Consider the following 20,707-nt stretch of genomic DNA (forward strand, 5'->3'; position numbering starts at 1 on the left):
AAACACTGCATACCATGGCATTCCTTTGACATTCGAAAAGTGTGTATCTCTACTTAAAAAATGAGATATTATTGCATAATAAATGTCAGTGTTAACATATACTTGTGGAATGTATGTTGGCGAAACCTTATTGAACATTTGAATGTGGTTCCTCAACGGTTTGATGTATAAACAGCGATCGTGATTACACCAGTTATTGTATAATCCCACTCAAAAGAATCAAAGCTTCAAATATCAAATAAAAATCAGTTAGAGTCAAATATATATTCCATCGCTGAAATATATTTTATGCGATGAACAAGAAGAAGAATATATCATGCAATCGTATTATGATCTACCAGTATTTGACGCCTAATGGCCCATGCAGGACGTGGATATAACAATGTAAACACATAGATTACACTACTTACTCTATACAGGCTCCAATAAAATCACTATTTCCATAACATTTGTGCCAAACAGATGCTGGAAACTATTAGCGCATCCAATGCGATTACAAGACGTGTTGATTCAACAAGACGTTATGAAAGAAGTCAGGCAGTTGAGCGACACAATATATATTAATGTAGACAAGGTTGTGAAAAATAATATTTGTTTTTATTAGCGTATCGTTATAAACATCCAAGAGTCTACATAGTATAGATTTATTGGAAAATGTATTGGTTAACAAGCTATATTTGAGCCTTGTTCTGAGAAAACTGGGCTTAATGCATGTGCGTAAAGTGTCGTCCCAGATTAGCCTGTGCAGTCCGCACAGGCTAAGCAGGGACGACACTTTCCGCCTAAACTTGATTTTCGATAAGGAGGGACTTCCTTGAAACTAAAAATACCATAAAAGCGGAAAGTGTCGTCCCTGATAAGCCTGTGCGGACTGCACAGGCTAATCTGGGACGACACTTTACGCACATGCATTATGCCCAGATTTCTCAGAACACAACTCATATATATATATATATATATATATATATATATATATATATATATATATATATATATATATATATATATATATATATCCATATATAGTACTGGTTAAAGATAACGCGTATAACAATTATATTATTGCATTACGAAGTGGTGTATATAAATGAATGTGATACTTTTAAAGTGCGTGTGCTTTATATTGGCAATACATATTTCTTGTTTCAAATGCTGCTTCATGCCTGTTAACAGTTATTGTGGTGATTTGCTTTAAACGTGTTACCAGTTTATGTAGTCAAAGCTGTATACAAAAGTCAACACCCATTATGACTGTAGTAACAGTGATTGTATTTGAAATGCGTGCAACATGTTTTGAATGTTTAGTTTTGACGCAATCGTACGAACGAGCATTTTTATATCACCCTGCTCGTGTAGATTGACAATTGATGATTTATCATTTGTATGTGTTCATAAAAATAATTATAGAGTTTTTTTTAAAGAAATGTTTATAGCTTCGACTGATTGTTTGAGGTTAAACATTTAACATTTCACTTCCATTTGAAACTATACTTTTTTTTTAAACCGTACATTGCTAATAATTGCATTTTATCGTTTAAACATACCCACGGACAAAATATTAATTGTGTAGACGGGATTAACAAGTTGGTTGGTTGACATAATTTTTGCTTTGACCAGATTACACTGGCAAATAGGCAGCCTTGCATTTTATTAATTGTGTGCGAAACACAACATTTTAATTGACATTTGGACAGTTGATAAGTGCAAAATTAAGATTGACAATATTGTCTTCTCCAAATGGCTGTCGTCTGGTTGCAATATTGGGCATTATAGTAGGGGGTATTGCCATAATGCGGAGCGACTGCTTCTTTATCGTTGTGGCATTTTTCGGTGGAATGATTGTGCCTAGCTCCTCTACATGATTTCATTTGATGAACGATGGTCCTTTGATTAATGGTCTCGATTTTGATCAAATTTACATGAAACTTCTCATACGTAATATTTGTCAAAGCGGTGGAATGAATGGAAGTTATAATTGTATAAGTATTAAATTCCTAACTTCATAATGTCTAGGCGAATATGGGATTGTGTTATAATTTGTTTGTTTATTCAAATCAGAATCAGTTAAATTCTTTGTGAACCTTTTCTTCCGAAGTGTAAATCCCCATTGGATATATTGGTATAATGTTATGTGTGTTAAATTGTGTTGAAATACATACATTGCAAATGTTTAGCGAAATAGCATAGTGTACACATTTAGCGTGTTTGTATGTTCTATGTACTATATTCTTATAGCGAGTTTTTGCCCGTGCGGGTGGAACTGTTCTCTTTCTTGATGCCTTAAGAACCAAAGTCTGGCAGCATTATGAATCTGTCCACGCACTATACAACTGGGTAACGGCGTACCTAGTTACCATGGCAGCATTATATTATATGTAGTGGTTGAGTGCAGTAACCAAACTTAGTATTTATGTATAAAAATCTTTGATTTCACATGCGCAAGGGCGAACAGTTTGGAAATAAACGCTTAATTATACCATGGAAAAAGTGGATACATATGTCCTTTATTATATTCTAGGAATGACCGACCATAAAGCCCTATAAGAGCATGACATCTCTTTATGCTGTTTTTGGAGTTGTAATCATTTTTAAACGAATTTTCACAAGTACTTAATAGATAAGATTCTTCAAACTTTTGCATCGAATATACTTATGGACTAAACGGAGATGGTTTATTGCCCATATGTTAACGACTCTGATGGAAAATAAACAAATATATTTGTATTGTGTAAACGCGAATGGCGGACTTTGTTCCAAGAAGTCATAGTGATAATCGATATACATTAATATATTGCGATGCACGACCATAGGTCAATAAGTCTCTAGAATTTTAACATGTAGATACCGCAACTCCTCGCGGGTTTTGTTACTGTACCCAGCCCCAGTCCGACACGAGGCGTCGTCGTTTGTTATGTAGGTGTACTAAAGTAACGAGTGACTATATATGTAATATTTAACTCATGATGTATATACATGGTATTATGTCCTTACTTTTGCAATGTTAGTTGCGTACATGAATCACTGCAGAGTAATCTGCATGCATATACAGCTTGATATTGATTTTATATTGCTTTTTTAATGTTTAACTACCTTGTAATTATTAAGTATTTTAAGTCAAGCATTCTAGTCTATCGCTTCAATACAATTTTTGAGCTGAAATTTCCTGATATTGTTTTACATTTTTAATTGTTATTATATTAATCTTGTTTACTTTTATAATTGATTGTTTTGAACATTATTTGTATTTATAATATATAATTTTGAACATTATTTACATTATAATTGATCGTTTTGCTTATAAAGTAAATTAAACCAAAGTCTTCATATCAATCGCCTTTCACACGGAGTCCGGAGGCAAGGATGAAACGGATGTCTTCTGTAGAATCTCCTGTCTGTACAGGCTCAATGGTTCCGACCATACTTTTCACCTCAGTGTGTTCGTCCTTGCATTCCAGCAGGATGTGGTCGGCTTCTACACTGGGGCACTTTGGAGACGGCACGAGGTAGAATCTCTTGTAAATGTGACGGTTGAGTCGGTTGTGTCGTGTTCTCAGTCAGATGGTCACCTGATATATCTAGTCCGGACAGGTAATGGTAGCTGTCGTGTGATTATTTAGTCCTGACCAGGCTCTTGGTGGTGGTGTTCATTTTTTGTAAACTGACTCTGCTGTAACCCAAATGTTTTCTACGTATAGTTGTCAATGCATTTCGAACGACATACTTTTTATTGTGTACCTAGTTTTATGTTCAACATTCTAGTCAACCCTTTGAAATGAATTTTTGTTTTTACAAAATGTGTGCATTTCAAGTATTTAACCATATTTATAAGTATGGACGGAATTAATTGAAAACTCTGAAATGTTTGTTTTGTTAATACGAATATCTTGTTGATGTTTTTTTTTTTGCTTAAAGATCTAGTAGATATATGTGCATCTTAGATACAATGTTGTTTGCCATCCATGAACAAAAGAGATACACAAAGTAACATTTACTCATCAAGTTGTACTGCTTAAAAATGCGTTTTAATATCTGTTTTATAAAAATGTAAAAACGCTGTAGGGGGTGTGCAATAATTTTAATATCTACACTTTAATTTCTTATTTACGCTGGAAATATGAATATGAGAATATTGTCATACTTTTCTAAATAATTACAAACGATTGCTTAAATGCTTTTATGCATTACATTCCTGGTTATTTCACACATTTTTTATCCACCCGGTTCGCTTCATAAGCAGAATGGACATAATGATAGATTATTAATTTCACCAGTTTTATTATATCCGTAATCGTAATGAAATCCTGACTTAAAATTTGCTTAAATGTTTGTCGCTATGAAGGAAATCTCTTTCAGAATGTGTTCATTTTGGCATACTCACTGATATAATACAAGACTTTTGGATTTTTTTTTTAAAGATTTACCATCATTAAAAAATGTGTCTTATCCAGTCTGGTGAGGAGCTATCATGTCAGCTAATAAGGTCTCATATGGCATAAGATCCATTTTCTTATGAGACCGTACATATACTATCGCAAATACCCACTGATAAACTCAGTATTTTCTTCAGAGTTCCGAGTGCGTTTTACAGCTTTGTAGAGTTTATTCAGTTTTTACGTATTTTCTATTTAGAACTGTATGACCCATTTGGTCCAAATACCAAACAAGTTCGTATACGTGTAAAATGTAAAATAGTTTAAACTTTATGTACATGTTTAATTTCAATATTCGATTAAACGGTATAAGCTGATCATTTGTCTTCGTTATGTTAACAATATTGCATCTGCATGTATGAATACACTTGCTCTTCTCCTATCATGAAAATGATCGACGGACAAGCAAACAGAACATGTTCATTAACCGATTTTATCAAATACTTTATAGAAGACGCACAGTACAAATCAACTAAAACAGCATACATGTATACAATATATTGCATTTTATTTTCATAAACAAATGTACATAATAAAAACCATGTACAATTTCAAAGTTTGCTTCAAGAAACTAAACTTAACTATCACAAAATATATATTACAATCTATTTCCACTACGCATGTGTTAGGGTCTTAACAAAATACACCTTTATTTGTATAAAAGACATGAATGTAAGGTAAAACATACGTTTACTTTCAACCTATACATGTATTATATGCTAAATTCATAATCAATAACATGTATCACAAAAATACTTAGATATGTGTCCATAGGGTACCAATGCCTCCAAATTACGCTTTTGTCACAATACAACAACTTTTTTCAGCGGTAACCTAAAAAGGTAACGGCTCGACAGCTAAACGAAGTAACAAGTAACGGTTGACGCTGGCAATGTTTATAAACTTCATACGTTCAGTCATTCTGTTAGGCTATGTTTGATATTCATCGTCCACAACAAGGGCTTATCCGTTTCCACGGTAACCAAGTTCTCCCCGCTCCAAGTGTTTGAAGTGCTGATGAGCTCGCCGAACTTCAGCCTGCCTTTGTCTGACAGCAAAAAAATGTGACCTTTGAAGTTTTATATTTAATTTTTAAAACCTCTTCTTAAAAAAGCTTTCGTCATTCCATCTTTGATGCGTACCAAAGCACGACACACAAAAACTCACTGTGATTCGGTACACATTTTTGATGGACTGACCCAAGCTTGTTTTAGATCAGGTTGTTTTGAAATATAGACGGGCGACGATTCAGCAGGAAAGATCAGCCAACTATCTTATTTAGGAAAAGTTTCCAGTTGCCCAAATAACGTCCCCCAAAATACATCACAAAGATTAACGGCATTTGAAAATAATTGTTATTCCGTCGTGTCACACTTATATGTAACAAGAGTTCCGCAGTCGGAGACATATGCCCACCCCAAAAAAAAAACCAAAAAAAAACAGGGCTTTGAACTAGTGACACCAATATTTCAATAGGGGTCATCTACTGTCCAAGGCCAATGCGCATGTGAAGAATCAAACCAATTGGTCAATTCGTTGACGAGTTATTGACCGCAAACGATTTTTACACTTATTGTGACAGTGGTCTTGACCTTTGACCTAGTGACCCCAATTTCAAAAGGAGTCCTCTTCTGTCCAAGGCCAATGGGTATGGGAAGTATCAATCCAATTGGTTAATTGGTTGATGAGTTATTGATCGGAAACAATTTTCACACTAATTGTGACAGTGACCTGACCTTTGACCTAAATTTCAATAGGGGTCATCTACTGTCCAAGGCCAATGCACATGTTAAGTATCAAGCCATTCGGTAAATTCATTGACAAGTTATTGATCAGAAACAATTTTCACACTTATTGTGACAGTGACCTTGACCTTTGACCTTGTGACCCCAATTTCATTAGGGTTCAACTACTGTCCAAGGCCAATACACATATTTAGTCTCAAGCCAATCGGTCAATCTGTTGACGAGTTATTGATAAGAAACAAACTGGTCTACCGACAGACCGACAGACAGACAGACCGACATCTATCAAAATAATATACCACCTCTTCTTCGAAGAGGGGAAAATTAATGATAACCACTATTTTTGGAGAATACAAATGATAAATAATAATTAACAAAAACTAGATGATAACAACAGATCACAACCACTTAAAAAAGTTGTAATACACATGCAGTTTCAGAAAGTTTAAGAAAGCTAGGACTTAATTGTTTAAAGAACATGTTGCGTAGGAAAGTATTGGTATATTGTAAGCAGGGCATGTCCAATTTCCGTTTTCGTAGTCATGGTAATAAATCATTAACTACAAAGAAATACAGTATCGCGAATTACAACGCAAAACATGCTTTATTCCTCAAGCGCAGCTAATTTTAATTCAGAAATTTCAATTGCAAACTGTTTTGTAAAATAAACTATTAAAATGATTCTTTTTGGCTTTATAGTTGTTTTCTTGAAAAAAAAACAACATATAACACTGTATTATGTGAATTGGGAATAAGACATCAAACTGGGAATGGACATCATTTTGGTGATTTTCTCAAACAAAACTATTCATTTCATGATCTACATATATTTTTGTAATATATTATCTATAATTTAAGCTTAATAAGAAATTTTCCATGACTTTTTCATTAACAGTGATTGAATTTTTATCATTTAAAGTGTATTTTTAAACTGTGTCCATGCGATGGACACAGTTTCATTTCATGAGGATTTTTTTTTTAATTAAATAAAAAATTCAGTTTTGAAGTAAAATCAATTTAAATGATGCTATTATATATGCAAGTATATGTTTTAATTATAATTTGTAAAACTAGATAAATACAACATAATAAAACTGCATATAATGCACTTTTGATAAAACACAATTTATTCCCAAGTTGAAGTCTTATTCCCAATTCACATAATACAGTGTTATATAATGTATTACACAAGTTCCACTTAAGGCCAGTGGTGGTGACACAGTCGCAGGGCTCACTGACAGGTATCAGTCCACATGAGTCGCCTTCATGGCTCGAACCAACGTCCAGATGGTGGCAACCCTGGCAAACACGACATTACAGAATTGCAGATTGATAACAGCAATCAAATGATAAGATTTCAGTCACAAATAATATCAAATGGTTGCATATCTACCTTGTATAAAAATTTCATCTAAAAGTGATGTCGACTCTAAACCAAACATAACACTATGTAATTTAGAAGTTGCGATTGGTTAATAAAGGGTTGTTAGTCCTTTAAAAAGGCCCGAAAAGCGCAACGTTTTACTGACAGATACAACTCTGTATTTATCATAATAAAATTATATCTGCATGTTAAAATATAAAAATATTGTATGATATTGGGTCCGTTTGCGTGGACTTTGTATGTTAACATGTGGACGTTGCAATTGTGATTCTTGTTTACAACCATAGGTTAGTTATGTACCAAACATGAGAGCGCAGTTCATTGAAGCAATGTTTACTGTCATACAGTGCATTTCATTGAAGCAATGTTTACTGTCATACAGTGCACTTCATTGAAGCAATGTTTACTGTCATACAGTGCATTTCATTGAAGCAATGTTTACTGTCATACAGTGCATTTCATTGAAGCAATGTTTACTGTCATACAGTGCATTTCATTGAAGCAATGTTTACTGTCATACAGTGCATTTCATTGAAGCAATGTTTACTGTCATACAGTGCATTTCATTGAAGCAATGTTTACTGTCATACAGTGCATTTCATTGAAGCAATGTTTACTGTCATACAGTGCATTTCATTGAAGCAATGTTTTCTGTCATACAGTGCATTTCATTGAAGCAATGTTTACTGTCATACAGTGCATTTCATTGAAGCAATGTTTACTGTCATACAGTGCATTTCATTGAAGCAATGTTTACTGTCATACAGTGCATTTCATTGAAGCAATGTCTACTGTCATGAAAGCACATTTCATTGAAGCAATGTTTTCTGTCATACAGTGCATTTCATTGAAGCAATGTTTACTGTCATACAGTGCATTTCATTGAAGCAATGTTTACTGTCATACAGTGCATTTCATTGAAGCAATGTTTACTGTCATACAGTGCATTTCATTGAAGCAATGTTTACTGTCATACAGTGCATTTCATTGAAGCAATGTTTACTGTCATACAGTGCATTTCATTGAAGCAATGTTTACTGTCATACAGTGCATTTCATTGAAGCAATGTTTACTGTCATACAGTGCATTTCATTGAAGCAATGTCTACTGTCATGAAAGCACATTTCATTGAAGCATTGTCTACGGTCATGAAAGCGCATTTCATTGAAGCAATGTCTATGGTCATATCTTTTTAAGACTCGTAAGTCAAGAATGAAATACCTTCTAGGGATTTTATTTTTTCTGACGATGAGCTGATTATTTCTTAATAAGTTTCTAATTTTGTATTATATTTTATTTGATCAACTTAATGAATAGGTTAAAGTACTATGAATTTAGGTAAAACATATAAAATAGATTGCAGAATGATTCCAGTTTTTCCTTGTCATAGTCGCTTTAACCGATTGACGGATTGGCATAATTGTATAATGCTTTTACCTAGGATGATAACAATTGCACGCGCACAAGGTCGCACCATTAGGATGAATAAATGTACGTTGATAAGTGTACGAATAATTCCATCACAAACTTCCATGGTAGCTCAGGTATAAACCAAGTCAAAAACGACAAGCACATGCAGAGACCAACGTTATTGCATGAGTAGATAAAGAGGGGTTCATTTTGCACAACTACCGGTAAATACAATTCCTTCAAAATGGGTTGCCTTCCCATGCATGAGCTGAGTTGTTGCTAAAGCCTCTGCGCTTTTGGTATATGAAACACAACAACAAACATAGACTGGTATCTCATTGTGTTAGTCTAAACTAGAGTAATCTTGGAAGAGTTGGCTACAAAGATTAAACAATTCCAAACCTTTTGCAAAAGACACGATATGTTATGGTTATCCATTAAATACACAGGTGTATTCGGTGCCCACTGATTGGCCCTGTAGAGAGTGTCTATGTTGGCAAACATATGATCCAGTCGACCCCCGAATGCTCCGAAGGCAATTATACAGTCTAGCTGAAATAGTTGAGAAACTGACATTTAAAATGTTTGATAATGTTACAATAAATTTATTAAATTGGATACAACTGGATCCAAGTAGTATACATATGATTAGGTAAATGTTACATTACATTAAAATACAATAAAATAATACATATTTCTTCATTAAAACTGTGGCTGATTGGAATACTCGGTGATGACATTGTGAACTCTTCATCAATAGACATTGTCAAAGCCAGTGTATATAAACATCAGCAGTGTCAGATCGTGCATGTCCCACTATTGAGTAAAAGTCATAAGTGATATCTTTGACTAATACATCCATATCAAGATCCAGAATAATGTGTCAATTCCATATAAACATAAAATCTACATTTAATATACATAAGTTTCAAGTCATAACAGATTTTACCTTTTTCTTCTGGAACTTCTCCAGAACTATCTTCAAGCACTTGGTGAAGTCTGTATTGTCTTGATCAGGAGTACAAACAATTTCCACACCCTGCAAACAAAATACCTTATCAAATAATAATGCCCGAAAGATATAAATTATACAAGAGAACCTTGAGGATCCCTGAACACTCACTTAAGCAACTGTAACTGTAGCTCAGTGGTATACTACTCAAGACCCATAGTGTGGAGCTGCTTTTTACCATCGGGCATATTTGAATCATATCTTTGTATTTAAGTCTCACATATCACACCAACCCATGGGTGTGGCAAATGTTGACCCCAGAGGCATGATTTTTACAAACTTAGTGAGGACCACTATGGATGTTACATACCATGGAGGACCACTATGGATGTAACATACCGTGGAGGACCACTATGGATGTTACATACAGTGGAGGACCACTATGGATGTTACATACTTCAGAGAACCACTATGGATGTTACATACCATGGAGGACCACTATGGATGTAACATATTGTGGAGGACCACTATGGATGTTACATACAGTGGAGGACCACTATGGATGTTAGTAATCATGTTACATACCATGGAGGACCACCATGGATGTTACATACCATGGAGGACCACTATGGATGTTACATACCATGGAGGACAACTAGGGATGTAACATACCGTGGAGGACCACTATGGATGTTACATACAGTGGAGGACCACTATGGATGTTACATACCGTGGAGGACCACTATGGATGTTACATACTGCGGAGGACCACTATGGATGTTACATACCATGGAGGACCACTATGGATGTTACATACCGTGGGGGACCACTATGGATGTTGCATACTGTGGAGCACCACTATGGATGTTACATACCATGGAGGACCACTATGGATGTTACATACCGTGGAGGACCACTGTGGATGTTACATACTGTGGATGACCACTATGGATGTTACATACTGTTGAGGACCACTATAGATGTTACATACCATGGAGAACCACTATGGATGTAACATACCGTGGAGGACCACTATAGATGTTGCATACCGTGGAGGACCACTATGGAAGTTACATACTGTGGAGGACCACTATGGATGTTACATTCTGTGGAGGACCACTATGGATGTTACATACCATAGAGGACCGCTATGGATGTTACATACCAAATTAACACATATGAACCTTGTATATTTATTATTTATAAGATCTTCCTATAAAATCAAAATAAATAAATGTTGAAGAATAAAAAACTATTAACAAAATGTAAAGAATTGTTTTAAAATGTAATCAAAAGACGACTTGTATTCAATCAAATACTTTTTAATTGTAAAGTCAAAAACGCATTCATGTTTTAACAACATTTGATTTAAGGAGCTATCAACATATAATCTTTTTACTTGTTGTTTGTACCACTCTAATACATCTTTTCTGACTGAGTCAAAGTCTCCAGCAATGATATCGGGCCTAAGTCTGCCAACAGGAGAGCCCATGTCAAACAAATGGTTGGTGGCCCCATCTGTAGCCGCCTTGAAGGAAGCTGCAACACACAGTTTGAACACCAAGAAACGTGCGGAGAAAGTCACCCTTAATATTAAATTTTAGAATTGTACAAACAACAACCAAATTTCATTATAACATTTCAACTATGCTGCAATAAGTTTAGGCTAAACTTCCTTTTAAAAAATTATCAAATCATAATATCTTACACAGATTTAAACAGTGTAAATTTGGAAATAACATTCGTGTATATCATGTTATATATTTTTTAAGTCAGACAAATATGAACAAAATTATTTATACCATGAAAAATGTGAAATCCATAAAAAATAAACTACCTTTATCCCAAAGTGTGTTAAAAATGCCACTTGCACAATCTACAAGAGGTTGGTTGAGCACAATTAAGGCGTAAGCTGTTTCTGAAAAACAATTAATTTCACGTAAAAATTAAAATTGTAATCTTAAGATGATAAACTGTTATTAATACATACAGGTCACATGACTTTATGTCAAGACTATATCAATTATTCACTATTTACTTTTCAACAAGGTCCTATACACAGAAACTTATTATCATATCAGGTTGAAATTAATGTGACTGTCAACAACATTTAATTGTTATAGCAATCTTAAAGACTTGAAACCAAACTTGAACAGTACCGCATTTATGTTGTTCTTCAAATAAAACAGCAGTAATAATAATTAATTAAAATTTAAATAGTAATATAGTTTTCATGGCTTCATGAGTTGTCTAAAAATATCAGTACTTTCCATAGAATAAACAACATACTATAAAGTGTGTTGTTGAAACACTGAAACATAGAAATGTGTTCACAACACAAAGTATACATGTATAATTATGTCATTATCCGAAATTTATGCAATGTGACAGACCAACCAGCCAAAAGGGAGATTCCAGTATACACCAGCACAAACTATGTTTGCGAGAGTAGACAAACAAAAGGCAATCACTCCAAAAAGACTGAAAAGAGTAATATGGTTCTTGTACTTGGCAATTCCTCTTAATGTCCTATATCTACGTACACATTTATTACTTAAAAACCTGCAATACTAATGAAGTTATAATCTGCATATGAAAAATGGCTTGAGGACAATAACTTTAAATTCTGACATGAGAGCTATGTTGTTTTTTGTTTCTACACTTCCAATTAATTTGAATGTCTTCAATACTTTCTGATTTATTCTCTACACCTAAAGCAGAACAAGCTGACTAAACTGACCTGTGGACAAAATTAAGGATAAACGAGGCAATTACTATATGCCTCCCTTTCGAGTCAATAAAAAAAAAAAAATTCATTAATATAAAAAATAAATACGAAGAAATAGTAATTACCATTTTCTGAACACAAAATGTTCAACAATTTCCAGTGTGTCTCTGACATCAGGATGATTTCCAACTGTAACAAACAATTTAGGGTTAGCATTTTTTATCATGTGTGAGGGGTTAAACTGAGGTTTATTGACTCTATTAATTTAAACAGTCAGATATTGCTCCATGGTTGAATCAATAACTTCTATGAGTTCATACCACTAAGTCATAAGGCATACTTGTTGATCTGAAAAATATACACTACCTTATGCAGAGCGTTTCATAGATACACCTAAGATGAATTGTATGCTGTGTTTAGGTATATTATATTTATATTACATGGGCTTTTCTGAAAAAAAGGCCGTAAAACTGACCCGATCCCAAGGCAAACAGACCCTATTCCAAACCGAAATTGTTAAGTGTCTAATGATTATTATAGCTCAATTTTATTTCATAAAACATCTAACAATGTATATAACTGTATACAACTATAACTTTATGTGCAAAATGCATTTTTTCCCAAAAAGGTCTGGAAAAGGCCTGATGTGTCGAAATTTGTTGATAGAGAAAAACTGGCATTAAAACCAGACAATGTTATTTTAATCCTTATAGAAAATAGTGCATAGGTTCAATTTTATGTCTGTTTTAAATGTATCTGATCTCAATGGAGTTTGAATAATAAGAATTGACATATACCCATGTTCATGTATTACTGATTATCGCAAACATTATGATGTGTTGATATATAAACAAATATTTTGTTCTGCATATACTGTGTCAGATGTATGTCCCTTGCCCAATTGTCATTCATCTGCATTCACTGACTATACAAGTATACATAAGTCGTAAATAAAATCGTCATCAATTCGGATAATATAACCCTATAACAACGACATACTGCAGTGATAACAAACACCATTCATTAATTGTTCATATATCAAGAAATTAATTATGGCTATGAACAATGGCGATATGCTTTACAGTGATTTAAAAAGAACATTCATTCTGTGTAAAATGTGTTTGTAAAGTCTTGGAGTTTCTTACTGAACCGTGTCTCATTTGTTTCTTATGAACCTCTAATATCCAATTATAGAGTTGGCTAATTAAGTGTATCCATAACCAGAGATCTAAGTCTCTGCTGTAACCTTACTGTTAACAACTGGGTCTGCGTATGCGCTGACAGGAGTTTATTTTAGTCAAAATAATTAGATGTAATCTACTGATTACAATGTATATCAAACTCATATTTATACGAAGAGAGTTTATTTATAGCCCAAGATTCAAAATTACTTCATGGGCTGCGTAAGTTGCATATTTGTTTCATTCGTTATCAAATGATAAATGAGGTAAGAGGTATAATACCTCTTATTATTCCCCAGTAATAGGAGGACACTAACCGCGTAGCTAGCCCACCACCAAGTCCATACAAACCTACTCCCAGAGCCTTTGATAATTTTTGCTATGGCGGCTCTCATCAACCCTTTGGGTTATAAAGCTGAGAATTGAATTATTGCAACTAGCCAACCACCACTCAATAGAAAAGGCTGTTCGAAATGACCACATTTCACTACAATCTGATCCTTCTTCTTCTTCTTCGTGATAACAGTACTCCACCATACTAGGATAAACCTAACTGGTGATTATGTACTGGCGCTGGGTGAAAATTTTGTGAATGATACATGCTTGGATCATAAGCCAAAATAGTGCCAGATAAAGTTTTGTATATACAGGCTTGTGTTCCAAGCAAAATTGTGCCAGAGATAAAACTATGTACACTGGTTGCTGTTTAGGCTTGCTGAGAAATTACCTGCAGCACAACAGGCAAAGTGACAACTGTTTTGAAGATGTCAACTGTGCTTGCTGTACAGGCGGTGATAGGCAACATGTCCCACTGACGGATGGTTCTAGGGTAAAAGGAGAACTTGTAAGGGTCATATAATACACCTGAGGGTTAGTTCATACAAACCTGTTCCGATTTTAACTATTTAAATGCGAAATAAAAAATCTAAACCTGTTAGTTGTTTTTCATCGAAAACAAGGAAAGGCTTTCAAGTACTCGCAAGCATAACATGTCAACAAAACAAATCAATGGCAGAATTGTAAAAAGGGGAGGCAACTGGGGTAGCACTACTGCTGCATTAGGAAGATAAATCGAAGGAGCCAGGTAAGTATTCGTAAGTGGATACCTTGTTTGTCGCACGATAGCTGTATAGCTAATGTTACTTGTTGAGTATATGCGACGTTAAATAAAGCTTCTTAATCTTTATCTTACGAAAATTTATGCTGCGGGTTCTTGCATTAATCTGTTCACTCTGAACCCGACCGGCTTTTTAATTTTATTGCATTAAAGTGATATTATGGGCATTTTTCACTGTTGAATTGAGCTGAAACGAATTCTTCTTCTTCTTCTTCCATGTGATGTACTAATCTCACTCTGGAAAATACTCGTACATTTGTTATATACAAGGTGATCGTGAGAGTGCAGTTAAAAAAATAAAACCTTTAATATTTATAATATGTACAGTCAGGAGAGCTCAATGTTTGAATTGGAGGCCGGCCAGTCCTTCCCTGAATGACTCTGGGGTCTGTAGAACTGTGAGGTGCTTTGGTAGCTGGTTCCACAATCGAGCTCCAGAGATAAAGAAGGAGTGGCGGTAGGTGTCTGTTCTGCAGTAAGGTATCCAGTAACGGACCACTGCACCATCCATGTCTTCGAGACCACGTCCTCGTGTAGATGTGATGGATCGCCGGAGAGGATCGGTGGCTGGAATGTCGAGAAGACCATATGTGATCCGATACATCATCATACGTTTAGAGTGCTGGCGGCGGAGTTCTAGGGTAGGTAGCCCAAGGTCTGCGATCATCTGGCTAGTGCTGCTTGTATTCCTGTAGTTGCCTGTGATGATACGCGCGGCTCTTCGCTGTACAGCCTCTAACTATTGAATACATGCCTGTGTGTGAGGGTCCCAAGCTGCTGATGCGTAGTCGGGGACAGGTCTGACTAGTGACTTGTAGCACTGCAACTTTATGTCTTTCGGGCAGCTTGAGAGGTTTCTGCGGAGGAAGGCGAGAGAGTTATTGGCAGACTTAGTGCGGTTGTCCACGTGTGGTTTCCAGGAAAGATCACTAGCAAGTGTCACGCCTAAGTACTTTCCTGTCTTGACTAAGGCTAGCTGGTGCCCGTGGATGCTGTAGTCTGCTTGTGTCGGGATTCGCTTTCTTGTAATCCTCAGTACCTCACATTTGTCTGGGTTGAAGGACATCTTCCAAGTTGTTTCCCACTCCTGGAGGGCATTGAGGTCATTCTGCAGTATCTGTGCATCCTCTGGGGACTTAATCTTTCTGTACAGAAGACTGTCATCCGAGTATAGCCTTGTTGTGGATTGAACTTTGGAGGGCATGTCGTTGATGTACACCAGGAAGAGCAAGGGTCCTAACACCGAGCCTTGAGGGACACCTGATGTTACTGGTGCTGTTTTTGACTGTACACCCTCGACCTGTACCTGTTAACTTCGGTTTGAAAGGAAGCTTTTGATCCAGGTGAGAATGTTTCCACTGATGCCGTAGTGCTTCAGTTTCACAGCAAGGTGTTCATGCGGAACCTTGTCGAACGCCTTACTGAAGTCAAGTAGGATAGCGTCTATCTGCTCACCTGAGTCAAGAGCTGACGAGAGGTCCTGTAGGGTCAGGAGTAATTGCGTCTCACATGACCGGTGCTTCCAGAACCCATGCTGTGCGTTTGACAGAATGTTCAGGTCTTCCATATGCTGCATTATCTGGCTGTGCATGATGTGCTCCATGATTTTGCAGCAGACGGAGGTTAGGGAGAAAGGCCTGTATTTGACAGGTGTGCTTTTGTCGCCCTTCTTGAATATTGGAGCCACCAGTGCTTGCTTCCAGTCATCAGGCACACAGGCTTGTGACAGAGAGGCCTGAAAAATTAGGGTCAACATAGGTGAGAGTTCACTTGCAAATTCTTGAAGGAACCTTGCAGGGATGGCATCAGGTCCTGTTGCCTTGTGTGGGTTCAGGTTCCGCAAGAGTTTGTGTACACCCTCATTTCCGATGTTGAAGGTTGCCATTGAAGGGTATGGTGTACCGCTCATCTTTGGGATGTTACTTGGGTTCTCTTCTGTGAACACACTTGTAAACTGCTCATTCAAGATTGCAGCCTTAGACATTGGGTCGTTATACAAGAGTCCATCATGTTTCAGGGGGCAATACCACTGCTGTCACATCTTCATGTTTTGATGAAGGAATACAGCTTCTTAAGGTTGCGATCTTCAGATACGGTATCGCTGATGTAAGTGTTGTATGCCCTTCTACACTCGTATTGGACTGTCTTTTGCAGCAGTTTATATCGAGTGAGGTCTTCTGGTTTCCCTGAATGTTTGGATCTCCTGAGGGCCCTCTTCTTTTGTCTTGATAGGCGCTTGATCTTTCGATTCACACAGGGTTGGTTGAAACGTTGTGTTGCGAGTTTGGATGGAACATGCTTTTCTATGGTGTTGATACAGAACTGCTTAAATTCTTTCCAAAGAGTGTTGATGTCTGTATCCAAGTTATGTCTGTTGAGAAAGATGTCGCGAAATTTGTCAAAAGTTGTTCGGGTAGTAGCAAGGTCGGCATATGTTTCCAAAGCTGAATCTTTCTCTGAGGTGGTTTGGCTCTGGGAACATGTGTTGAGGCCTGCACAAATACAATGGCATGGTCACTGACGCCTGAGACTGGCTTGATCTTCAAATGCATTATTTTTCTTTTTCCGGGATATTGTTTTATTATGTTGATGCTGCATTAACAAATATAAGTGTATATGACGTGAAAACACCAAAAATAAACAACGGTTGCGATAGACACCTATAAACTGTTTTAGATGCCCATAATATCACTGTCCATCTTTAACGGAGACTCCGGAGATGGACGAAGTGTTACGATTGTAATCTGTTGTGATTAAAAATCTAAGCGCTGAAATACGGATACCGTTAGGGCCATCGTACTATCGCATTGTCGCCATCGTACTATCGCACTAACGCATTGTCGCCCTCTGGATTTTAATGTGTAACCACGATGGCACTAACGGTATTCCATTGAAGCTACTTCAGTTGTTCGCAAACATAACATTTATGCTGGTCGGAACGACTCGCATTTCAAATTGTATGCATTGCTTTTCTTATCGCAAGTTTAATTTTAACACGACACATTCGAAAAGTGAATTGAGTTGGTTCTGATGTGTTTTAAAGATCATGTGTGAATCTTATCTTTAGCGTACATATATTGAAAACTAATTGCCGTCATTAGACTAAAATACTTTTGAACGGCGCTTACAAAGAAACAACAACTAATCACATGATTTGTGTTTGCACAAGATATTTATCATATATCATTTCGTCGTTTGTTCGCTGTGGATCAGGTCTCGGTATATGCATTTAACTGTTCAAGGCAGAGAATTTCCGAACCCTGCTCCGTACACATGTTCGTCGATCATATTAAGGTCGAAAGGCTATTCCAGATTTTCCGTAAAATATCTTTTAAAATGATTAAACACAAACAATTTACATGGCCTTTAAAAACTGACACATGAAACGCTCTCCTGCGAGATTAAGCCGAGCCTCAAGGTTATGCCACACAGGGGCAGGATGGTCTAAGCGTTAGAATTTTACTCCAGGGATCAGTGGTTCGAGCTCAGTTGAGCGTTACTTTTTTTCTTTCTTATTTTTTTTAATGGAGCTTTAGATCCTATTATTACATTTATCAATATTAAGCATTAGATGACAATCTTCAATGCATGCCAAAATCTTTGAAAAGGTCCCTGTAACTATTTTGCGATTAATCTTTATCGTCTAAATATAGCTCATTGGGTCATGTCGACCTGAAATGGCCCATAAGTCACCCGAGGGTGACTAGAAGCCGATTCATGTCAACCTGGGGTGACTTCAAGCCGACGCTAGTCACCCCCGGGTGACAAGAATCGGCTTCTAGTCACCCGTGTATTTTTTAGTAAACGGCACCGCATCCAGGTATCTAATAGAATTTAGTTTTTTTAGACATTTAGCTCTACTTTTGTTGTAGTATGTTTAAACAAATTCCCTCGCATATGAACGACCAAATCATGTATTTTTTGTTGAACAAGTAAAATTGTTGCCGAGGATGACTTTATGCTGATTTCAAGGATGACTAGAATCGGCTTGAAGTCGACCCCGGGTGACAAGAATCAGCTTCATGTCACCCCCGTATGACTACAATCGGCTTCATGTCACCCCGGATGACTACAATCGGCTTCATGTCACCCCCGTATGACTACAATCGGCTTCATGTCACCCCCGTATGACTACAATCGGCTTCATGTCACCCCCGGATGACTACAATCGGCTTCATGTCACCCGGGGTGACTAGCATCGGCTTGAAGTCACCCTAGAGTGACAAGAATCGGCTTCTAGTCACCCCCGGGTGACTTGTGGGCCATTTCAGGTCGACAATAACCCATTAAGCCTAAATATACAGACTCAACTCGTGTGCTTTACGTTTACCGAACTACACATGTATTAATATGATATACGTGTTTTAATAACGCTACCGAAAATTGTTCCTTTTTGCGTACATAGATAAATCTCGGTGAGTTAGGAAATCGCAGTAAATGAAGCATGTGTCATTGAAAACACTGTTTAAAACTTTCCGTCTAGCGCAGCTTTTCTCGGCGACCCGGTTTCAATCCCTGCTGTGAGGTTTGTTGTGTGCCGAGTATCCGGTTTCCCAGCACAGCACAAGACCACATAAAATAAATATCTTTCACAAAAAAACTTATAGCTGGAAATTGCAGCTATAATTCAAAATTCGTCCCTACTTCGTGTGTTTCTTCTTTGTGTCGATTTCTTACATGGACGGGCCATTTCCCTACCGACATGTAACCGTTCGCGACAGGACCTTCCGACTTACGTAGAGCTTCCATTGCATCTTGATCTCCTCAGCACGTAACTGGCGCCTGATGCCGTTATGTAGTGGGCAGAACTGCAACAAGTGTAATGTTGTCATGCCATCGGTCGGACATTCAGGCACGGACAATTTTAAACTGTGTGAACATAGTGGTTCTTTTTAGCAAGTCGCATTTATCTCCGCCTCCGTAGCTTCATTGGCTCCTCGCAACAGGATGGGTCGGAACCATTCGAGCCATTGGGTTCGACACTCAGCCAACACGGGTTGGGACTCCACAAGCAGAGCAACAATACGCACAGATCAAGTGTTCCATCATTTAAGTGGAAATCGTTGCGCCGTCGTTATGCGCAATTTGACCCAGCGCATCCGCCTTCAGCAGTGGTTTATTTTTCGACTTTTCCTTTTCAAAGATAACTTGCCGACCAAGGTCTTTAGAGTGTCTCTCGTCCTTTTTTTTCTGTCTGCGTGATCCTTCTAATACCTTTTAGCCTTGATGGGAGATGGCGGATATTCGTCTGACCTATCACCTTTCCAGCTTGTGAAGCCCTGTTAACACACACTCTCTCTCTCTCTCTCTGACATATCTATGTATAAAGCAACTCCCTAACTTATTACGCTATTGTTTAAGTAAAACCTTAAAAAACATGCAACCCTTTTTAATTGTTTTATCATTTTCTTTTGGACAACTGAGCATATGGGGTTCAACGTTAGACCAGAAAGAAAAAAGGGAATTCCGGTGCGACGCAAGAGATCACAAACATGTGAACAGAACCTGCGCATCTGTTTGAGCAAAGTCTGCAGATACTGGAGAGATCACGACGAAGAGGACCTGGATCTTGATGCAGACATTGCTGATGACTCCGAAGATGACAGGGAGCCATAGGCTGAGTCGGATGAGCAATGCGCATCAGACGATGTGGAAACATTTGAGTCGCGTTCTGAGAAAACTGGGCTTAATGCTTGTGGGTAAAGTGTCGTCCCAGATTAGCCTGTGCAGTCCGCACAGGCTAATCAGGGACGACACTTT

At 37.0% G+C, this 20,707-nt stretch overlaps 1 protein-coding gene across 2 annotated transcripts; it reads right to left on the reverse strand.

The window, feature by feature from the left end:
* Positions 1 to 4,915: 4,915 nt before the first annotated feature.
* LOC127836219 (thiamin pyrophosphokinase 1-like) lies at positions 4,916 to 14,862 on the reverse strand. Of its 2 annotated transcripts, none has more exons than XM_052362699.1 (8): positions 14,762 to 14,862; positions 12,775 to 12,838; positions 11,759 to 11,839; positions 11,321 to 11,460; positions 9,919 to 10,008; positions 9,372 to 9,521; positions 7,363 to 7,474; positions 4,916 to 5,478 (listed from the first exon to the last, which is right to left on the reverse strand). In XM_052362699.1, the coding sequence occupies exons 2-8, from the start codon at positions 12,821 to 12,823 to the stop codon at positions 5,348 to 5,350; spliced, it is 753 nt and encodes a 250-aa protein (XP_052218659.1). In that variant the 5' UTR covers positions 12,824 to 12,838; positions 14,762 to 14,862; the 3' UTR covers positions 4,916 to 5,347. The 2 variants fall into 2 exon arrangements, with proteins under 2 accessions (XP_052218659.1, XP_052218658.1); XM_052362698.1 differs by lacking the exon at positions 14,762 to 14,862 and adding an exon at positions 14,558 to 14,650.
* Positions 14,863 to 20,707: the final 5,845 nt, after the last annotated feature.

This window comes from Dreissena polymorpha, chromosome 6 (genome assembly GCF_020536995.1).
Source record: "Dreissena polymorpha isolate Duluth1 chromosome 6, UMN_Dpol_1.0, whole genome shotgun sequence".
Taxonomy (NCBI): domain Eukaryota; kingdom Metazoa; phylum Mollusca; class Bivalvia; order Myida; family Dreissenidae; genus Dreissena; species Dreissena polymorpha.

Bases quoted from the DNA above. Each gene is read 5' to 3' on its own strand.
- LOC127836219 (XM_052362698.1), bottom strand. From the start codon at position 14,635: ATGTTGCCTATCACCGCCTGTACAGCAAGCACAGTTGACATCTTCAAA. The intron at 12,839-14,557 runs GTAATTTCTCAG...TGTTTGTTACAG, and splicing joins CTTTGCCTGTTGTGCTGCAG to TTGGAAATCATCCTGATGTC. The intron at 11,461-11,758 runs GTAGTTTATTTT...TGTGTGTTGCAG, and splicing joins TAACACACTTTGGGATAAAG to CTTCCTTCAAGGCGGCTACA.